Source organism: Bubalus bubalis, chromosome 8, assembly GCF_019923935.1.
Source record: "Bubalus bubalis isolate 160015118507 breed Murrah chromosome 8, NDDB_SH_1, whole genome shotgun sequence".
Classification (NCBI taxonomy): Eukaryota; Metazoa; Chordata; class Mammalia; order Artiodactyla; family Bovidae; genus Bubalus; species Bubalus bubalis.
Window position 1 is genome coordinate 54,194,020 of NC_059164.1, and position 19,217 is coordinate 54,213,236.

At 35.0% G+C, this 19,217-nt stretch overlaps 1 protein-coding gene across 2 annotated transcripts in view; it reads left to right on the plus strand.

Moving 5' to 3' along the window:
- Positions 1 to 603: 603 nt before the first annotated feature.
- PPP1R3A (protein phosphatase 1 regulatory subunit 3A) overlaps positions 604 to 19,217 on the plus strand; it is a 40,428-nt gene continuing 21,814 nt past the window's right edge. The window contains exons 1-2 of one of the 2 annotated variants that reach the window (XM_006071013.4): positions 792 to 1,067; positions 1,346 to 1,428. In XM_006071013.4, the coding sequence (XP_006071075.4) occupies positions 936 to 1,067; positions 1,346 to 1,428 (215 nt within the window). In that variant the 5' untranslated portion in view covers positions 792 to 935. Of the gene's footprint in view, positions 1,429 to 19,217 lie in introns of both variants that reach the window. The other variant, XM_006071012.4, reaches the window with a different exon arrangement.

Below are 19,217 nucleotides of genomic sequence, written 5' to 3' on the forward strand. Positions count from 1 at the left end.
GTCCTACCTACCCTTCATGATTTCTTTCAAATGATACCTTCTCCATCTAAATCTTGTTTCTTTCCTCAGAACTCCCAGCATCTTATTTAACCATTTAGAGTTACATTATATATAAGTCCATGATCAATGGTGGCTATCATTATTATTAAATACTGGATCTTTCCAGTTCTATAAATGTTCTTATTCTCTCCTGCCTTCCTTTGCCTTCTTCAATGGATGGATCGAACTTAAACTACACATTTAGTATTGTGATACTATTTTTATTCTCTTTTAAAATAAATGGTTCAATTTTTAATTTTTAATATCAACAGGTTAAAGTAATATTTTTATTCTAAAGTTTCAGATTTTCAAACACAGCAGAAAATGATTTAAGATGTCTCTTTAGAACTCATAAACACACTCAATTTTAAAAATTAAGAGTTAAATCTGAAACATGCTGCTGAGAGTTAATGTGGATGCTATCATATTAAAGGCCTTTGGAGGCAAGCAAGCATAGTTTACACGCCATCGGACCTATTTATAGAGCTGACTCCTTTTTGCAATGTCAACTGTAACCTTATACTTATTTTAAGCCTCAGTGTCTCAAATATCAGCCTCTACTAGTTGTACAGTTCTCCCTTATTTGATATCAGAGAGCCCAATGGAGCCTTCTGAAGAACCTAGTCAGATTAGCAAAGATAACTTTTTAGAAGTTCCTAGTTTATCTGATTCTCTTTCTGAAGATGAAGAAGTTAAAGCTACCTTCAGACCTGGATTCTCCCCACAACCTAGCAGACGAGGTTCTGAATCATCTGAAGACATTTACCTGGACTCTCCACCATCAGGTGCAAGAAGAGTTTCATTTGCTGACACCTTTGGATTCAATCTTGTGTCTGTTAAAGAATTTGATTCCTGGGAATTACCGAGTGGTTCAGCTGATTTTGACTTAAGGCAGGATGTTTTCCACACAGAAGAATATGTTTTATCTCCACAATTTGGCTTGCCTTCTTCAAAAGAAGATCTTATGCAACAACTTCAAGTACAGAAAGCGATACTGGAATCAACCGAGTATCCTCCTGGATCTACAAGTATGAAGGGCATTATTCGAGTTTTGAATGTTTCTTTTGAGAAGTTAGTATATGTGAGAATGTCCTTAGATGACTGGCAGTCATATTATGATATATTAGCAGAATATATTCCAAATTCATGTGATGGTGAAACTGATCAGTTCTCCTTTAAGATATCATTGGTTCCTCCTTACCAAAAAGATGGCAGTAAAGTTGAGTTTTGTATACGCTATGAAACTTCTGTTGGTACATTTTGGTCAAATAATAATGGCACAAATTATGTATTGATTTGTCAAAAGAAAGAACAAGAGCCGGAGCCTGAAAAACTACAGGAAGACGTTCCTAATAGACAAATAAAAGGCTGCTTAAAGGTAAAATCAAGGTGAGGATATATCTTACATCATTACTTTTCATAATTTTAAGGTTTTTAAAAGTCATTCTTTATTTCACTACCAAAAAATAGCCATGCTGTTTAAAAATATAGTCTTGTTATGTATAAAGCAATGGTGCTAGGCTTTAACAAGGTCAGTGATATTTGAATAATAGCACTGTGTCATCTCTCCTCCAGATATAAGGAAAATATGGGTATAATGTAACAGATAGCACGGGGAGTGCAATGTGTATATTTCCTACCTAATGAGCTATAAATTGCTTAAATTCAAACAATGGAATCTAGATTCTTAACATGTAAAACTGTTTATTTGCCATTTAAAGTATATATATGTTTAATATTTTAAATACTTTTACTGTACTTAAAAACATTTCTGATGAGCATAAAACTGTGTTTCCATATGTACCTAGTGCTCAGAAATTCATAGACTTCCCCTCAAACTTTTCAATGACATTTAGTTGTATAGGGATGTCTGGAGTGACACATATTTAGTTACATTTTAAGAGCTATGATGACTTTAGTGACAAGCTAAGAGAAAGTAGTATATGAGTGGTATATGAATTATCCATAAAAATTTATAATTATAACCAAATGTAACATTATAGAACACAAAGTAGTATAATTTAGTAAAAGTAAATGGAGCAGAATAAAAAAAATGACCCAAGTAGAAATAAGGATATTAGCTTTATAGATTAGAGATTTGGGATATGACCTTTCATTAGTAACCTTGCTCTCCTGTTAATGTAATAAAATAAAATAAAATAAAATAAAAATAAATGGGTATTCAGTTCTCTCTATTGTAGAGTTGGCTCATTTCCATGACAGTAGGTGAGTAGATAAAACATCCAGGAGGAGATGGATGTCTCCTGCTCCTCAGAGTGTCCCAAAGGAAAATCACATTGCTCTACCAGCCACAGACAAAAGCTTGATTATTTTCTGGATGGTCCATCCTAACTGTCATTAGACCCAAAGATTCTAGTAACTGCAGCAGAAATAGTGTAATATGATGAAAAGGGAACTGTATTAGGAATCAAGACAACCAGATTCTAAGTGGAATTAAATAAAAACATAAAGAATTACATTGGAAAATGTTTAATCTTTCATGCTCTAATGCCTTGATAATAAATAATAACCACTAAATGTGCTATTCTAATGCATTAATGAACTAAATATAATGTAAGTGAAACAATTCAATCATATAAAATATTTCTGTTTTCATTATCCTTTAAAGTAATTTAACGATTGGTTTACCTGACTTTGTGAGTTATGCTGTCTTTCTCAGTCCAAATAAACTTTCTTAGGTTTAACTGATGCTATTGAGAAATAACAAAATCATAATCTGTGTGCTAAAATAATTTATGTTTATGAGATTACTCAGCAACATGTTAGCTATGTAGACAAAATATGTTCAACACTATTTAATAAACTAATTTGTATACATAAACATACACATATTAAATACTTTACAAATAAAATCATCACCAGTGAATAATGTACAGGATGCAACTTGGTCTATATATTAGAGAAAAGCAAAATTTAAAAAAGGCACAGCCGTATTGTCAAAGATCTCATAAAAGAAGGAGTGTTTAACTCCAGATTTTTCTGCAAGTTAGAAATGCAGTTTAAAATTATAAGCATTACAAGCTGAACTATGGTAAAGATAGAGGATTCCTTTGATAGACCAAACTTGACTTGAAAATAAGGACTAAAATGGATAACTGCTAGGCCTAATCTACCCCAGTCTTGATATTATTGAAACTTCTCCTAGTCTAAGATATGTATAACTGGATATATATCCATACCCACATTTATATTCAGAACAGTAATTGTTAGGTTCATAGCGGACACCATTCAAGTTTTAATATTGCTTTGGGGAAAAACTTGAGAAGAACTAAACCACAAAATGGTCTAAAGGCCTGTAAAGTTTCCTAATGAGTTATAAAAATGGAAAAAATCTCTCTCCTTCAAAACCACAAATACATTTTCTGCACTTCTATAACTTAAAAATGACCAACATAATTCAAACCACATTTTGAAAAAAAAAAAATGCATTTGCCTCTGGAGAAGGCCTTTTGTGCTAAGTTTCAGTCCAACATGAATTTTTACATCTGATTTATATACCACTCAAAATGGAGTGTATAAAGGAAATCCTGACAGATCCTTAGAACAGCATGTGCCATAATAGAATATTTATACAGCTTTTCCATGATATAATTTATATGCAATGGGGTTTCAAATATTCCTAAAACTCACACAAGAGAGCATTATCAAATTTCTAAATGAATATTGCAGTTGGATTTCATTGTGAAGAATTTGGTTAAGGAAAAATAGCACATCTTATTAGTGTTTCTTTATGAAATGTGTACTCGGCTAAAGCAAAAATTCACTAACACTTATTTGATCAAAAAAGTTACAGCTTCTAAAATATCTTCCTCCCTTCAAAAGTTACAGAATTTTGTAATTTAATTTAGCAGTCAGTTCTTTGAGAAGACAAATGCAGAAGAGAAATATATGTCAATTTTTACTTCATATATGCAGGTAGATTAATAATAGTATGTAATATAAGTCAGAGTTAGACTGAAAATAAGTCTGTCTTAACGTAGAGAGTAGCAACTAAAGTGAATTCCTCTTGATCCCAAAGTTAATTTGCTTTCAGGATCTCAGAGATTGTATCTTCTAAAAGCATCAAGAATCTCTTCTAAACAGGTACAGAATGAACTGTGGGAACACATTTAGTGAGGTAGGATTTCTGTTATGTCAGTCACCCTAGGCATGATGTTTTCTCTATGGAAGATTTTTTCAGGTCAGAGTTTGCAAACCTCCACATTGATGTGGTTGTCTGATTTTTTTGTTTTTGGTTTTTCTTTATTCTTATTAATCTATCCCCTTTGGATAGAAAGAAATATCTAGTGGGGGAGGAAAAGAGAATTTGTAACTCATAGGCATGTGACCGAGAGTGACCCAGAGGTATTTAATTGCACTGAAAGGCATGCCTCATGAGATACTTGATAAGTGTTACCCATATGTAGTACTGGAGTATGTGTTAGCAAACAAACTAAGCAGACTGCTGATCTATGTCCCATGGACATAATTTCAAAATAAGTGACCAAAAGAATTAAATAACATTGACATAGGTAATATTAGATATATTAGATAAATAAACTAAAAATAACACACAGAAGCAATATACCTCCAAAGTTAAAATTTGGGTTTCAGAGATAAACATATCTGGGTTTGAGTCTAAGCTGCACCGCATGCAAGCTGTGTGACCTTCTGCAAGTTAAACTCAATATCCCTTCTGTTAATTGTGAATAACAATGGTACAATCTCATAGAGATTGTTAGAGATTTCCGTAAAATACTACATACAAAGTTTTGGCCTAGTGTATGGCACATAGTAAGTTATCAGAAAATAATAACTCCTGTAAAAAGCCAAGGCTAACTCTAGCTTTGGGTGGATCTGAAAAACCCTAGGGAGGCCCAAACTGTCCAAAAGTTTCTCTTTTCTTTCTTTTCAGAGTTTCTGAAATTTCCGTTTTGGAAATCAATTTTCTTTGTTTTTTCCAGGATTTTAATCAACAAGGGAAACCCACTGAATTGTCAGTTTTCTTGAGATGTGTGTTACCTGATATCTGGAACATCTTAAAGTTGGAAAAGATCTTAATGACTATTAAAATTTTCATGCTTAATAAATAAAAAAATTAAGGACTAGATCAAAAGGGTTAAAAAAGGCTTAATTGCAGCATTGAACAAATATTATTTATCCCAGTTCATATTCATATTTATAATATTAATAATACATAAGACATATTTTAATATTTATAATACATATTTATCCCAGTTAATATTCACTTAATAACTATATGGCTACGGACATATTATTTTACTTCTTAAAGCCGCTATTTATTCATATGTAAAATAGGGGCAATGGTACTTGTCCAGTCTTGTGATGATTAAGTTAACATAAAATGAGATTATATTTTTAAAGCTTCTAGTAAAGTGCTGGGGACATATATAGCTATCAAAACTCAAATATAATTGCCATCATTATTATCAAATTGTGTTCAGCTAATTTCTTGGTTCTTGGACTTGTGTTATTTCTTCTGACATCATAGTCTTCTTGTTAGGGTTTCAAAATTCATTCCCTAAGTGTTTATTAAGGGCCTGTGTTTCAGGTACTGTGTTGTTAGGCACAAGGTTGGAAACATGACTCAGTGAAGACCAGAGGCCCCAAGGAAACAGTCCTCATAGGGGCTGAGAGCAGAGAGGGTGAGGGGAGAGAACATTAAAGCCAAGCTCAGATTTTCAGGTAAACAAGGGAAGCCACAGATGAAAAATAAGAACCATTTACATTTTGAGTTTTCTCAAATTCTGATCAATAACTGGTCTTGAGTACTGGCCAGGGGACTGACCTTTTCAGCATATCCTTTTCCCTACCAACAGCTGCTAAATGTTCCCAACTGTTGGGTACACAGACTGACTTCATATGGTCTTGTATTTTATTAAGTGAAACCAATTTATTATTTTAAGTAATGAAATGGCATGATATAGGTGTTGGATGGTATTTATAACTTGGCCAGGTGAATGCAAATAAATTCCTGAAAGATTTCAATGCCAAAGGAAAAAAAAAGATCACTCTTCAGTTTCTGTACCTGAGGAATAATAGAAACAGGCACATTCAAGAATGGGAATGAGAGAGAGGCTTTCTAAAGTATGACTTGAAGATTACAGAGAGTTTATCTTTCAGGGTGGTAAATTGTTAAAATGAGGCCAAGAAAAACATTGGAAAATGGTGCCTAATATATGCTCACATTGCATGTTCCAGTCAGAGCTATAGCATTGTGAGACTTCCTTAATTTACACTTACAGTATAATCTGGAGTCCTGGAAATAGTCCAAAGAAGTGTAAATAGCCCCATGAAGCCTTTAGGACTTAATATATTCCATAACTAACCTGTTTTGAGTCCTAACGAATTGTGGAAGCCTGGTCTGTTTAAGGGAGGGACCTCTGGCAAGGCCACATGGAAACATAAAACACAGCTGCACAGGACCCGTCAAGAGGACTGTTTGGAAACTGCCGGCTGGTTGACAACAAGGAGCCAACTAGCTTAGAGTTTCCTTGGAGATCTACCAGGGCTTTATGGCTTCCTGGTCTTATGGGAAATCCATACTCCTATAAGCCTTGACTTTCCCCAGAGTAGTTTTGAACCTTTTCTGAGAGAAGAAGAGGGTCTCATCACTCAAGAGTTTCTCTCAAGCCCTAGCAAAGGGGACCACTATAGATGCCAGGCCTCAAATGGATCCTCTGGGATCTCTATGAGCCTAATTTCCCACCTGAAGCCCATCTGCAGCCTGTAAAAATGGAGCGGGGACCAAGAACACGGGGCCAATAAAGCTCCAGGCAAAAGATGATTGTGAAGTGGGACACAAGTTTTTCACCTTCTTCCAATTCAGCTGACTGTGACTCCTGTCCTTGTTCCAAGGTTTCACCCCAACAGGCCAACAGAAATAGTGTAAGGGCAGTTACCTCAAGGGCAGACGCCTGAAGTGGGCCTGACTGCCCACTGTGTTGTCAGACTTAAAAGATCATACCGATATAGATATATGTGTGTTTATATGCATATGCACACATTTACACGATACACACACACAAAACTCCTCTTCTTGAATGCAGACACCTCCAGGACAGAAGGGACTATACCTACCTTATACCCAATTAAAGTCAACTGCACAAATGGGCTTTGAGTTTGGATTGAGACAATGGAAATGGATAGTTTTAGAGCAGAGGGCACTATGGGCAGAGTTGAGTACAGAGTTCTGGTAAGAGCTCCACAGAAGCAGGAGGGCCCAGGGGGTCTGAAGTATGTGTGTATATTTGGGAGGGAAGGAGGATTCCAAAAGCAATAAGGCATATTGGAAACAGTGTAAGCAGTAAAGTAGGGCATATTTGGGCTTTCATTCTTACTAATTAGTAGCTGTATGAACTTGGATAAATTACACTTTGTATCCATTTTATTCAGATGTAAAAAAGGGATATAATTTCTACTTGGCAGAGTTGCTATGAGAAATTCATTAGCTAACATATATAAACATCTATCCCAGTTGCTGACACTTTGTAGATACTCAAAATGGCATTGGTGATAAATTCCATATTTTAAAATCTTGTATATGGCTAGTCCTTTGACCAAAATTAATGGAGAAATGTTTTTTTTTCCCCTCAATGTCATTCCTGCTACCTAGACCCAGGTTAGTATAAATCCATAGTTTTGTAGCTCAGTTGGTAAAGAATCTGCCTGCAATGCAGGAGACTCAGGTTCAATCCCTGGGTGGGAAAGTTTCCCTGGAGAAGGAAATGGCTACCCACTCCAGTAATCTTGCCAGGAGAACCTCATCGACAGAGGAGCCTGGTGGGCTACAGTTCATGAGGTCACAAAGAGTCAGGCACGACAGAGTGACTAACACACACACACGTTTTAGAATTATGGACTTTTCAACAAGTTTGGGGGCACTAACTAGGGAAACTATATTCCATAGCATTGCTACTATGGGGGAAAAATTATTCCCAAATTCCAGAAACCTCTGGGCTACAAAAAATTTTTGGAACATCAATCAGACACTAGGTTTTTTTTTAATGAACTACAACATATTTTTTCCTTAAGGTAGTTCTTAAGATGGTTCTTTTGGACTAAAAACAGAGTTGGCTATACACAGTTTCATTTTATCATCTCTGTATATAAACATGAATAGAGAGTTAAATTTAATTTGATATAATTTTTTCCTCTAAGAAGATATATTATACACCTTTGAATTTTAATCGTTTCTCTGCTTTTAAAGCATTTTCTATACACCACCACTGTATAAAAAGAAAAGGGTCCTCAGGACATAGCTCTCAAATCTTTTCAGGTTTTTATTCTGCTTATCTAATAACTTTTCTTGGGTAACTGGCACGGTAATATTATTATCTATTATATAAATAATACTGCAATTTCCTGTTAGTATAGTGGTGAGTATCCCCACCTGTCAATCTGGAGACCAGGGTTCGATTCCCCAATGGGAAAGCACTGGAAACCTTTTGGGCTTCCCTGGTGGCTCAGACACTTAAGAACCTGCCTGCAGTTGGGAGACTCAGGTTCAATCCCTGGGTTGGGAAGATCCCGTGGAGAAGGACATGGCAACCCACTCCCAGTATTATTCCCCGGAGAATTCCATGAATGGAAGGGTCTGGAGGGCTATGGTTCATGGGGTCGCAAAGAGTCAGACACGACTGAGCAAATAACACTTTCACTCTCATATAAATAATAACTGGTTTTGAAGCCTTAATCAGACCATCCTGCTGTTTAAAGATTTTATGATAAATAGAAATAAATTGCCACATTGGACTGTTACACAGCACTGTTTAGTAACAGAGACCAACTGTTCATTAAAAAAACCTGTCTTAGGAAATTTCATTGTTCCCTCCCCTTATAGTTAACTCTGAAAACAGTCTGTCTGTGTTGCATACCAGTGCTATTCAAATTACAACTAGAAATGGGATTCAAACATCGTAAGACAATGATTTGTCCTGTGTGCAGCTGTGGATTTGAATTTCATTCACCCCTTTTGAAATTTGCAAAGTAAAAAAGATCAAAATATCCCCAAGGTTTAAATCTATAAAGCATGCCAAACTGTAGATGCTTTTACTAATTATGTGAAACAGATTTTATAGCCCATTTAACACTGATGGTACTCTGCTTATTTTACAGAATTAAACCACGATACAAAGCTAACCTATTGATGATGAAATTATAAGAAAAACCCCAAACTGGTTTCACTTTTAAAAATTATTATAGATGTCTTCACACAATTACAGATTACGTAGAACTGCTTGGGTAACTTTCAGCTTCATAAGCCATATAGGAAATAAAACAGTATTTTTTCATTTTAATAAGATCTCCTCCTGGTGATTAATCTTAAAATAATATATTGTAACTACTTAAATATCTTGAATATTTTACCAATAGAAAAATCTCACCAAATTTTAAAATTACATTCAGGTACAAGCAGAAAAAAAAAATATGATCCTCAGATGTAATCTTGAGTATGTATATAAAACTATTGTGTTTTAGTGTAAATGAAATTATAATCATTTTTACCAGTGCTAATACAGCACTTGATCTGAACAGTCTTCCTTGAATTGTATTGTAGGAAAGGCCATCTAATTCTAACCTTTGCTTTCAGGCAAAATTATTCTGAAAACTACCCAGACCAAATACTTATAATATTCTCTTCTTAAACATCTCCTGGAGAGATTGTATTCTTTAGTAAAGTATTCTTTCAGGAAATTCTATATCTTTCATGTAGTCATTCCTGTTGTTCTATGTCTTTAATCTTGTCATTTTTAATGCTGATTCTCAATTGAAATAAATGGAGTTCCTATCCTTATACTTAAAGTTAGAATTACACTGTTTATGTGACTGATTTCTATTTGCTATGTCAAATAAGCTCAGTAAACTTAGATCTCCCCTCAAGTTCCTAACTATTAAACTAATAAGCTCGTTTGTAGTATTTCAATGCAAAAGTCAGAGAAGAAAAAGACATCACCAAGCAGTGAATGATAGCACTATTATAAGGCCTGTGCACTGCCAGAACCACGGTTATCAGGGAAGCTGAATGGATGAGTAGGCTAGCTAAGAAGCGCTCCCAATCCCACCTCCTTTACCTTTGAGTCCTGATTACTGAACTCCTATTGAAGTCAGAGAAGGGAATAGACTTTATCTTACTAAATTACAAAATTAAAAGTACTTCAGAAGATCATTCCATTTATTCCTCAATCCTACATGTAAAGTTAGCTGTATTAGATTTGTTGAAGCTCTCTTAGACAAATAATGAATAATTTTGAATAATCATTAGTATTTTCTAGAAATCTAATTTTTAATACAATTTCATTCAATAATATAATTTTATGAGTACATTGAAAAGAAAGTTTGAATAGATTTATAAAACTCAAATGTAATACTTACCAACTGAAATTTAAGCTATCTTAAATTTCAATGATTAAATTTAAGTATCATTTTGTAGAAAGGTTAATACTGTGTCTACAAACAGAAGTCATTTGAATATATGTTAAAATTATTGATTCTGTGTCTATGTGTGTTTACAGTTTTTTCCCATATATGATTTTTAATTGGAGGATAATTGCTTTACTATGTTGTATTGGTTTCTGCCATACATCAACATGAATCAGCTATAGGTATACGTATGTCCCCTCCGTCTTGAACTTCCCTCTTACCTCCCACCACATTCCATCCCTCTAGGTTGTCACAGAGCTCCAGTTTGAGTTCCCTGAGTCATACAGCAAATTCCCACTGGTTATCTGTTTTATATATGGTAGCATATATGTTTCCATGCCACTCTCTCCAAGAGTGTTACAATTTTAAAGGTATTGTTTGAAGGAATTAATATGTACAGAGTATTGGTATAGTCAATCTAGTTGATAATGTATTTATTAAATTAAACATGTGTGTGCTAAGTCATTTCAGTCATGTCAGACTCTTTGTGATGCTATGGACTATCCCTCAGGCGCCACTGTCTATGGGATTCTCCAGGCAAGAATACTGGAGTGGGTTGCCATGCCTTCCTCCAAGGGATCTTCCCGACCCAAGGATCAAATCTGCATCTCTTATGTCTCCTGCATTGGCAGGAGGATTCTTTACCATTAGCACCGCCTGGGTTTCGAAAATTCTAAACACGACAATATATACATAAAATGAATGAATAAAATAATCACTTCAGCATGATATTCTTGCTGCTGCTAAGTCACTTCAGTTGTGTCCAACTCGGTGCGACCCCATAGATGGCAGTCCACCAGGCTCCCCCGTCCCTGGGATTCTCCAGGCAAGAACACTGGAGTGGGTTGCCATTTCCTTCTCCAAAGCATGAAAGTGAAAAGTGAAAGTGAAGTCGCTCAGTTGTGTCCAACCCTCAGTGACCCCATAGACTGCAGCCTTCCAGGCTCCTCTGTCCATGGGATTTTCCAGGCAAGAGTACTGGAGTGGGTTGCCATTGCCTTCTCCTGATATTCTTGAGCTTCCTTCATATTTGTTTATACATTCAATATCTGTGCTGAACTTCTAACATGGGAGAAAGAATAAGTAATTTTGCCCACCTGCATTCAAGTCATCCTTGATGCATTGATTTTTGGGTGGAAAGTACACATATATGTATACATGAGCTTTTCACTTTTCACAAAGATAGTAATTTTCCAGTATTTTATACTGTTTGTATTAGTAATAATACCTCATTCAAAGCTAACTTTGGTAAATCAAGTTAGGTTTGAGACCATGGCAGTTATACAAATATTCAAGGCATTTATTTACAAATATCATAAAACTCATGCAGTTCAGGGCTACTCCTGTGGCCGATTTATTCATGTTAGGCAACTTGCTGTTGCCCTTTCATGGCTTTGACAAGCTTCCTTAAAACTACCTGCATTTCTGGCAATATTTTCCCATAGAGTAGCTACTCCCATGATGCAAAATAAAACAACTCCTTAAATAAAAGTGTTGATGTTTGCCATGTTTGCATCTGATGTAACTTATAGGCAAAGAAATTAACATTCAGTGAAACTTCACTGTTTATCAGACATCTTTATTTTAAGGAAGAAGACTTTTGTCTTGTACCCCTTTATATATGTTTAGCCGCAGCGTTGTCAGTACTACCTTTCCCACAGTGGCCTTTCCCTGCACCTTCAAAAGTTTCAGAAACTTTCATGTGTGTACCATCTTCCCGATTGGACTGCAAGGTCCTTGAGGTCAGTGATGATGTATTAGTTTAAGCATTGTTCCCCACTGAAACTAACAAAGGGTTTCATGTGGAAAAGCTCTAAGAAAAATATTGATTAAACCTGATAACCATAAAGTCTGGTAAAATCCTAAAGTATTCATTCTGAATAATTAAGGAATGAATTATGCTTATTATAACATTAATGATGAGTGGTTTTATTGGTTTCACGATCTTTAAAACTCAGGGGCCTTCTGGTCATCACCATCTGGATACTCAGGTGGCAAATTAACTCCATTATGTCCAAAACCAAAGTTACATTTCCCCTTCAATCCTAATCCCTCTTCCTTTATTCTATATTTTGTTTAAAATCATAGACATCATTCTAGTCATGCAAATAAGAATTGTCGACATAAGAAATGATGATGTGATTTCTCTTTTGCAAACTCATATTAATTCTGCACTCATATTCTATTCCATTGCCACAGAAGTAATGATTGTGCATTTGATTAAAAATAAACATTATTTTAAAAATAAAGAATAAAGTATACAAAAACCATATTTATATATTATAAAAACAACAGATAAAAGGGAAATTTATCTCTGAATATTTGCATATTTGTTGCCTAAATTGACTCAAAATTGAATTTAGAATTGAACATATCATCCATATTAACATCTTGTAGTCAGTCACTTTCACTTTCATGCATTGGAGAAGGAAATGGCAACCCACTCCAGTGTTCTTGCCTGGAGAATCCCTGGGACGGGGGAGTCTGGTGGGCTGCAGTCTATGGGGTCGCACAGAGTCGGACACGACTGAGGTGACTTAGCAGCATAGGATACTAAAGGATCATTCAGTCTTCCCTTCTTTCTTGTCTTCTAAAGAGCTGACTCATTTTCTTTGGGACCCTTTGGACTGTAGTCTGCCTGGACCCTCAGTCTGTGGGACTCTCCAGGCAAGATCGCTGGAGTGGGTTGCTACGCCCTCCTCTAAGGGATCTTCCCAACCCAGGGATCAAACCTCTTTCCCGTGCCTCCTGCAATGCAGGCAGATTCTTTACCCGCCGAGTCATCGGGGAAGCCCACTGAGTCACTACAATGTTACTATTCTGTAATGTCATGTAATCTTAATATCCCAAATAAATATCCATTGGTCAGCTTTTGGCTTCCTTCATATCATAGGGTTGCAAAAACTCAGACACGACTGAAGCAACTTAAAAATACACACACACATGCCACAATCCAGACCAGTGGGAAAATAGAAAAATCCAACAGGTTGAGTAACAAAAGACCAAAAACAGATACTGTATGTCCACTGATCAGAACTGAGTCATTCATTCTTTCTTTTTGCCAGGACCATGGCCAATACTGATTATTCATGTTAGTTCTACCGCTGCTGCTTGCTGCACTCACTGATTCTGACACCTGTGGATTCCGATCTGGCTGTTGTTCTGTCTCCTTTTCTTTACCTGAATGACTTCCTTTGACTGGGTCTTTTGCCTCTACCAGATTCCTCCTGTGTACCTAAACCTAAACACCTAAACCATGTCCTCCCTGTCCTGAGACTGCAGATTCTTCGTCTTTGTTTATATGAAACCATAAAAACAAAAGCAATTAAAGAGAAATAATGCAGTGTATGTAAATGGTTAACCTTAAAATCTACCTAAAGATAAAATAATGAATCTGCTACATTCTGTTGAGTACTTTAAACAATTTATATATATTACACTTAAAGAAAAGTTATAGGAATAATATGAAGATGTCCCATATTCTTGTAAACTATATAATGGTCCAGTTGCATTGATTCTTGTAGATAAAAGCATTTATCATTGAAAACCATAAAAATGGTAACTTTCTGATGTGTAGCTAATTACTGATTTTTGCACAATATAAAGTACATTTAAAATTTTTTGTGAAAATAACAAGCTCAGATGGAAATAGTAGTTATCACTATATTATAATGCTTTCAATTTTTAATTATAGCATTTTCTCTTTATGATACAAGAATTAGGAAACATATTTTTAGGAAATTAGCATAAATAATTACATATTTTATATGGCAAAATAATAATAAACCCCATGTATAATGATATATTAATAATCTTTGACATCACTATCCTCAACTGTCATCTCATTTCCTAAGAGTCTTACTATAATTTTCCTAATATTCTAAAGATCTTTACTATATTAAACCTGAAGTTTCCATCCAAAGTATAAATGTATTATTGAAGTAGGTAATTCATGGTATTTGTAAGTAGTTATATTTCATTTTCTCATAAGAAGTGTTTTAATGAAATGCTGAAAATTAAAGTTTTATTATCTACATTTGTTGTCCAATTAACTTTCAGTATGCAAGTATGGATGGGTTCCTACTGAAAATGACATTTGTGAGACTGAATTGAAGAATTCTGGGGGATAGCTTAGCTATTGATTGAGCAGTCTTTAGGGGTATTCTTTCTTAGTACAATAGAATATACTTGTCTGTGACTAATTGTAACCTCTGAGGACATTAATTTTTCAAAAACCCTCAAAATTATGTTGGTGTGATTATAAGAGTCTTTTTTTTTTCTGTGTTATTCTTCAATTTCTGGAGAATCTCTTGACTACTTATGGTAATTTTGGACCAATTTGCTTTCATTCTTTCAGTTTTTATCTGAGCATCTATAACATTTATTAGAACTTGTCTACAAAACCAAGTGGGACTCTCATCTTATTCATGGACTGTAGCCCATCAACAGCTTTAAATTTATGATATTTTACTACTTTAACATGTGAGCTTGTTCTTTTATTCAGAAATATCTAATTATATAAACTTAAGGAATGCATGTTTTAAATATCTCTCTTATTATTTCTTAAGTGATATAAAATTATCTCCCACTAGAACACTTTTATACATTGTAATCAATAAGGCCCGCTCCATTTACATAAGAAGAAATTTAGGCAACAAGGGATTTGTTTGATCAAGTTCAGGAAATATATAAGATGAAAAGTTGTTTTGTGATTTAAGTTATTTTGTGATTAAGGTCTCTAATTCCCTGTGCTCCATTAAGCCAATTAATCATAAAGAAATTATGGAGCCCTTGTTTTCTTCTAGTTAGCTTCTATTTTCAAGCATTAATTTGGTTAACAGATAATATTTATGAACATGAGAAGACCGTATGTGCCAAATGGAATAAAACAGACAGAGGAGATCATAAGAGATATGAACATAGACATTAGAGAAATGATACACTGCAGGCTGCCCTGATTAGAAACAGTATCAAAGAGGAATTGAACTTGATCTTGAAATGGGTAGGTAGAGAAGAGTTAAGAGACTGTTTATACAGAATAAAAAATACTTGTGGACACAGGAGCAAATAGATAAGTAGGTGGTTTTGTTAGTCAATTTGACTGCCTGGAATGGGAAGAATTGTGAGAGTCAAACTTGAAGAACAAGGTTGAGAAAGAACTGCACAGTCTTGTTAGACCAAGGATTTTGAATTTAGTTCCTATGCTCAGGGACAAAGTATTATTTTAGCTATATCAATTCAGAAAGTGCATGCAGGATAAATCAGAGAAAAGTGGAGAGAAAAGCATGAACTAGATCACTGTACATAAGAAGGGACATAGATTTTCTACATTCATAACTGTTTATTACTGTTTTATATGTATGGAAGGTTTAAAACATAGATTTTATCCTTTCTCATTTTTAATATCAATAATTGAATTCTGCTATAGGTCATCTTTAATGTAAATAAACATATACATATTATGCTACTAATTATTTTTTATTTAGACATTTCTACACTATTTCATGGCTGATTTATTTTGCTATTCTGGTGATACTTAGGGGAAATTTACTGCTATAATTGTTTTTTCACCCAAATTCTTCTTTCAAAATCTAACGTGTATGTTTTAATTTTGTGAAAAAGGTTAGTCCAGGTATTTCAGTCTTTATCCTCTTGGATGGATACGTGGAAATCACACCAGTATGGTTTTTCTATAATACCAAGATTGAGAGGGTATTGATCCTGGCTCAGATGAAAAGAAATGATCAAAGTATTACTAGCAAAGTTCTAACTTTGCTTTTCAGCTTGCATATTAAAAGAGTGTAAAAAAAAAGATTAGTAACTAGAATAAATGATCTTCATACAGTCGACAAATATTTATTGAACACCTACTATGTGCCAGGTACTGTCTGAGTACTAGAGATACATCAATGGAAAAAAAATGATAATCCCTGTCCTCATGTAGCTTACATTCTAATGGAAGGAAAACTAATAGGTAATAAACATAAATATTAAGCAAATTATCTTGAAAGATGATATATGCAATTGAGAATATAAAGAGCAGAGCAGAACAAGAAGAACAAGAAATAAAGACTACTTCATGACAAGTGATCAGAGACTTGAAGAGAGACAGTCATGAAGAAATCTGGGGGGAGAGAGCTCCATGCTTAACAAAGCAACCACTGCAAATATTCTAAGGATATTCAAGATCTCCCCTTCAGTTTGCATTAGGTTTTCATGCTTTTCAGGTCTCCAATACATTCTTGGGTTTATTTCCCACAGGATCCATCACTACTCACAAGGTCTCTGAGAGAAGGAGGGAGTACAGCATAGGTACAGATGAAAACACATCATTGGCAGTTTATCTTTGGCATCAACTCTTTTAGGGTCCCTTTTCTGCTTTCTCTGGCAGTCCAAATCTCTGTATCCTATCTTTTAGATCCATCTTTGCTACTGAAGGACTGAGTTGCAATTTTGTCTTGGTGAAGGTGCAGTTGTGTTATTGTATCTATCATGATTTTATTTTCAAAATGTTCCAATTATCCTAACAATTGACTGTGCTGTGCTGTGCCTAAGCACTCAGTCATGTCCAACTCTTTGCAACCCCAGGGACTGTAGCCTGCCAGGCTTCTCTAGGCAAGAATACTGGAGTGGGTTGCCATGCCCTCCTTCAGGGGATCTTCCCAACCTAGGTATCGAACCCAGGTCTCCCACATTGCAGGCAGATTTTTTACCTCTTAAGCCACCAGGGAAGCCCAAGAATACTGGAGTGGGTAGGCTATCCCTTCTCCAGGGAAACTTCCTGACCCAGGAATTGAACCAGGGTCTCCTGCATTGCAGGTGGATTCTTTACCAGCTGAGCTATGAGGGAAGCCCCAACAATAGATTATGAGTATTTTAATATTGAATAAGTTTATGTAAATTGATATCTGTGAGAAGAAAATATTCTTCATAAAATCAATGCCATATACATATAAATTAAGCAAATCATTTTACATTGATGATTTGGAAAGAGTAAAAGTAATCTTGCAGGTTACTTCACTTTTGTAGCAAATAAGGAAAAAAGAAGACCTGAATGTATGCAGTTTTGATCTTTCTTCATAAAGCATTATTTTACATATTATAAACTCCAAACACATTAATCTATCAGTATTGTCCACAGATATATTTAAGTCATTACATTGCATATTCTGTTTTTTTCCATAACTGTCACCTCGTCACTACCATTTTCATCTCAAGACTAATTGTCTCTTTTGTGGGATCTAACCAACTGGTGTCCTTGGCAATGCAGTTTTTTGTCCTGCATTTACAATAATTGTTGGGGCAATTTGCCACATAGTGCAACTGGAAAACATTTTACCATCCCAGGTTTAAGTCTTAATAAACACCATCAATTTTATAATCAACAATACAGCTGTTAAGGTAGAGAAGATTAATGTCTCTTATCCTAAATAGCATCTAGATTTCCTTTCAGTTAAAAAAAAAATCAGTAAATTTAAATTCATTGATGTATGAATTGGTAATATCTGTGATAAATACAAATTAATTGTTTTATAGACCTAACAGGAGCAGAAGTAAAATCTTTATAAAATTTACATTAATGCTAACCTACTTGATTATGTATACCCTCTCCTCCTCCCACCCCACAGAAAATCTTCAGTTCAGTTCAGTTGCTCAGTCGTGTCCGACTCTTTGCGACCCCATGCACTGCAGCACGCCAGGCCTCCCCGTCCATCTTAATAGCAGAGTATTGTTACTGAAGGATATATTTTCTCACTATCCATACTTTGATATAGTAAAAGCCAGTAGTGTAAAGCAGTGTTTCTTAAGCTTGGGTGCACATCGGAAGGGGAAAACTAAGGCACTCCTGCCCAGATCCTCCTATAAGACCACACTTTCATTGGTCAGGGTTGGGTTGCAGGCACAGATTTTTAAAAATCTCCTCAGCTGATTCTGATATGCAACAAGCTGTGAACAGTATAAACAAAAGATGAAACAGATATTTTGAGTTGTAACTTTTAAAAATTTTTTGAAAATCACTTAGTCTCAATATCCACTGAAAGAATAACACTATTAAACAAAGAAAAAATTAGCAAATAAAGTAATTCTGTTGCAAATGTGGCATGAGGGATTTTTAAGCATTAATAGCAACATTAAGGACTGTGAGAATTAAGATACCAAATGTAAGCTTTACAAACAGGGCATTTATTAAAGAAATTTTGTCCTATCATTTGTGATGACTTGGGAAAGAGAAAAAAGACTCATTAAATAGCATGGTAAAGTTTTCCATTTAGAATGAAATAAGCTTTCAGAAAGTATTTACTTTTTTAAAAGTGTATATTTTACAATTCAGAAAAAATCAAACTTTTAAATACGGTGTGTAATCTTATTAAAGGATGTGATCTTCTTTCAGTCTGATCTCTTTGCAAGCCCATGCACATGCGCAGTTGCTATTGTCTTCCCTGAGTTTGAGTTATGGATCTTATTACAGTTGACCCTGTATGGATCCTGTATGGACCCTGTTATGGATCTTAATACAATGAGGATACCAGGGGTGCTGACCCTCTTTGTAGTTGAAAATCTGAGTATAACTTATAGTTGGCCTTACATACACTCAGTTCCTCTGTATCCATAGTTCTGCATCATCAGAGTTAACCAACTGCAGTTCAAGCAGTACTATAGTATTTACTATTGAAAAAACAATTGGCATATAAATGGACTCATGCAGTTCAAGCCTGTGTTGTTCAACGGTTAAC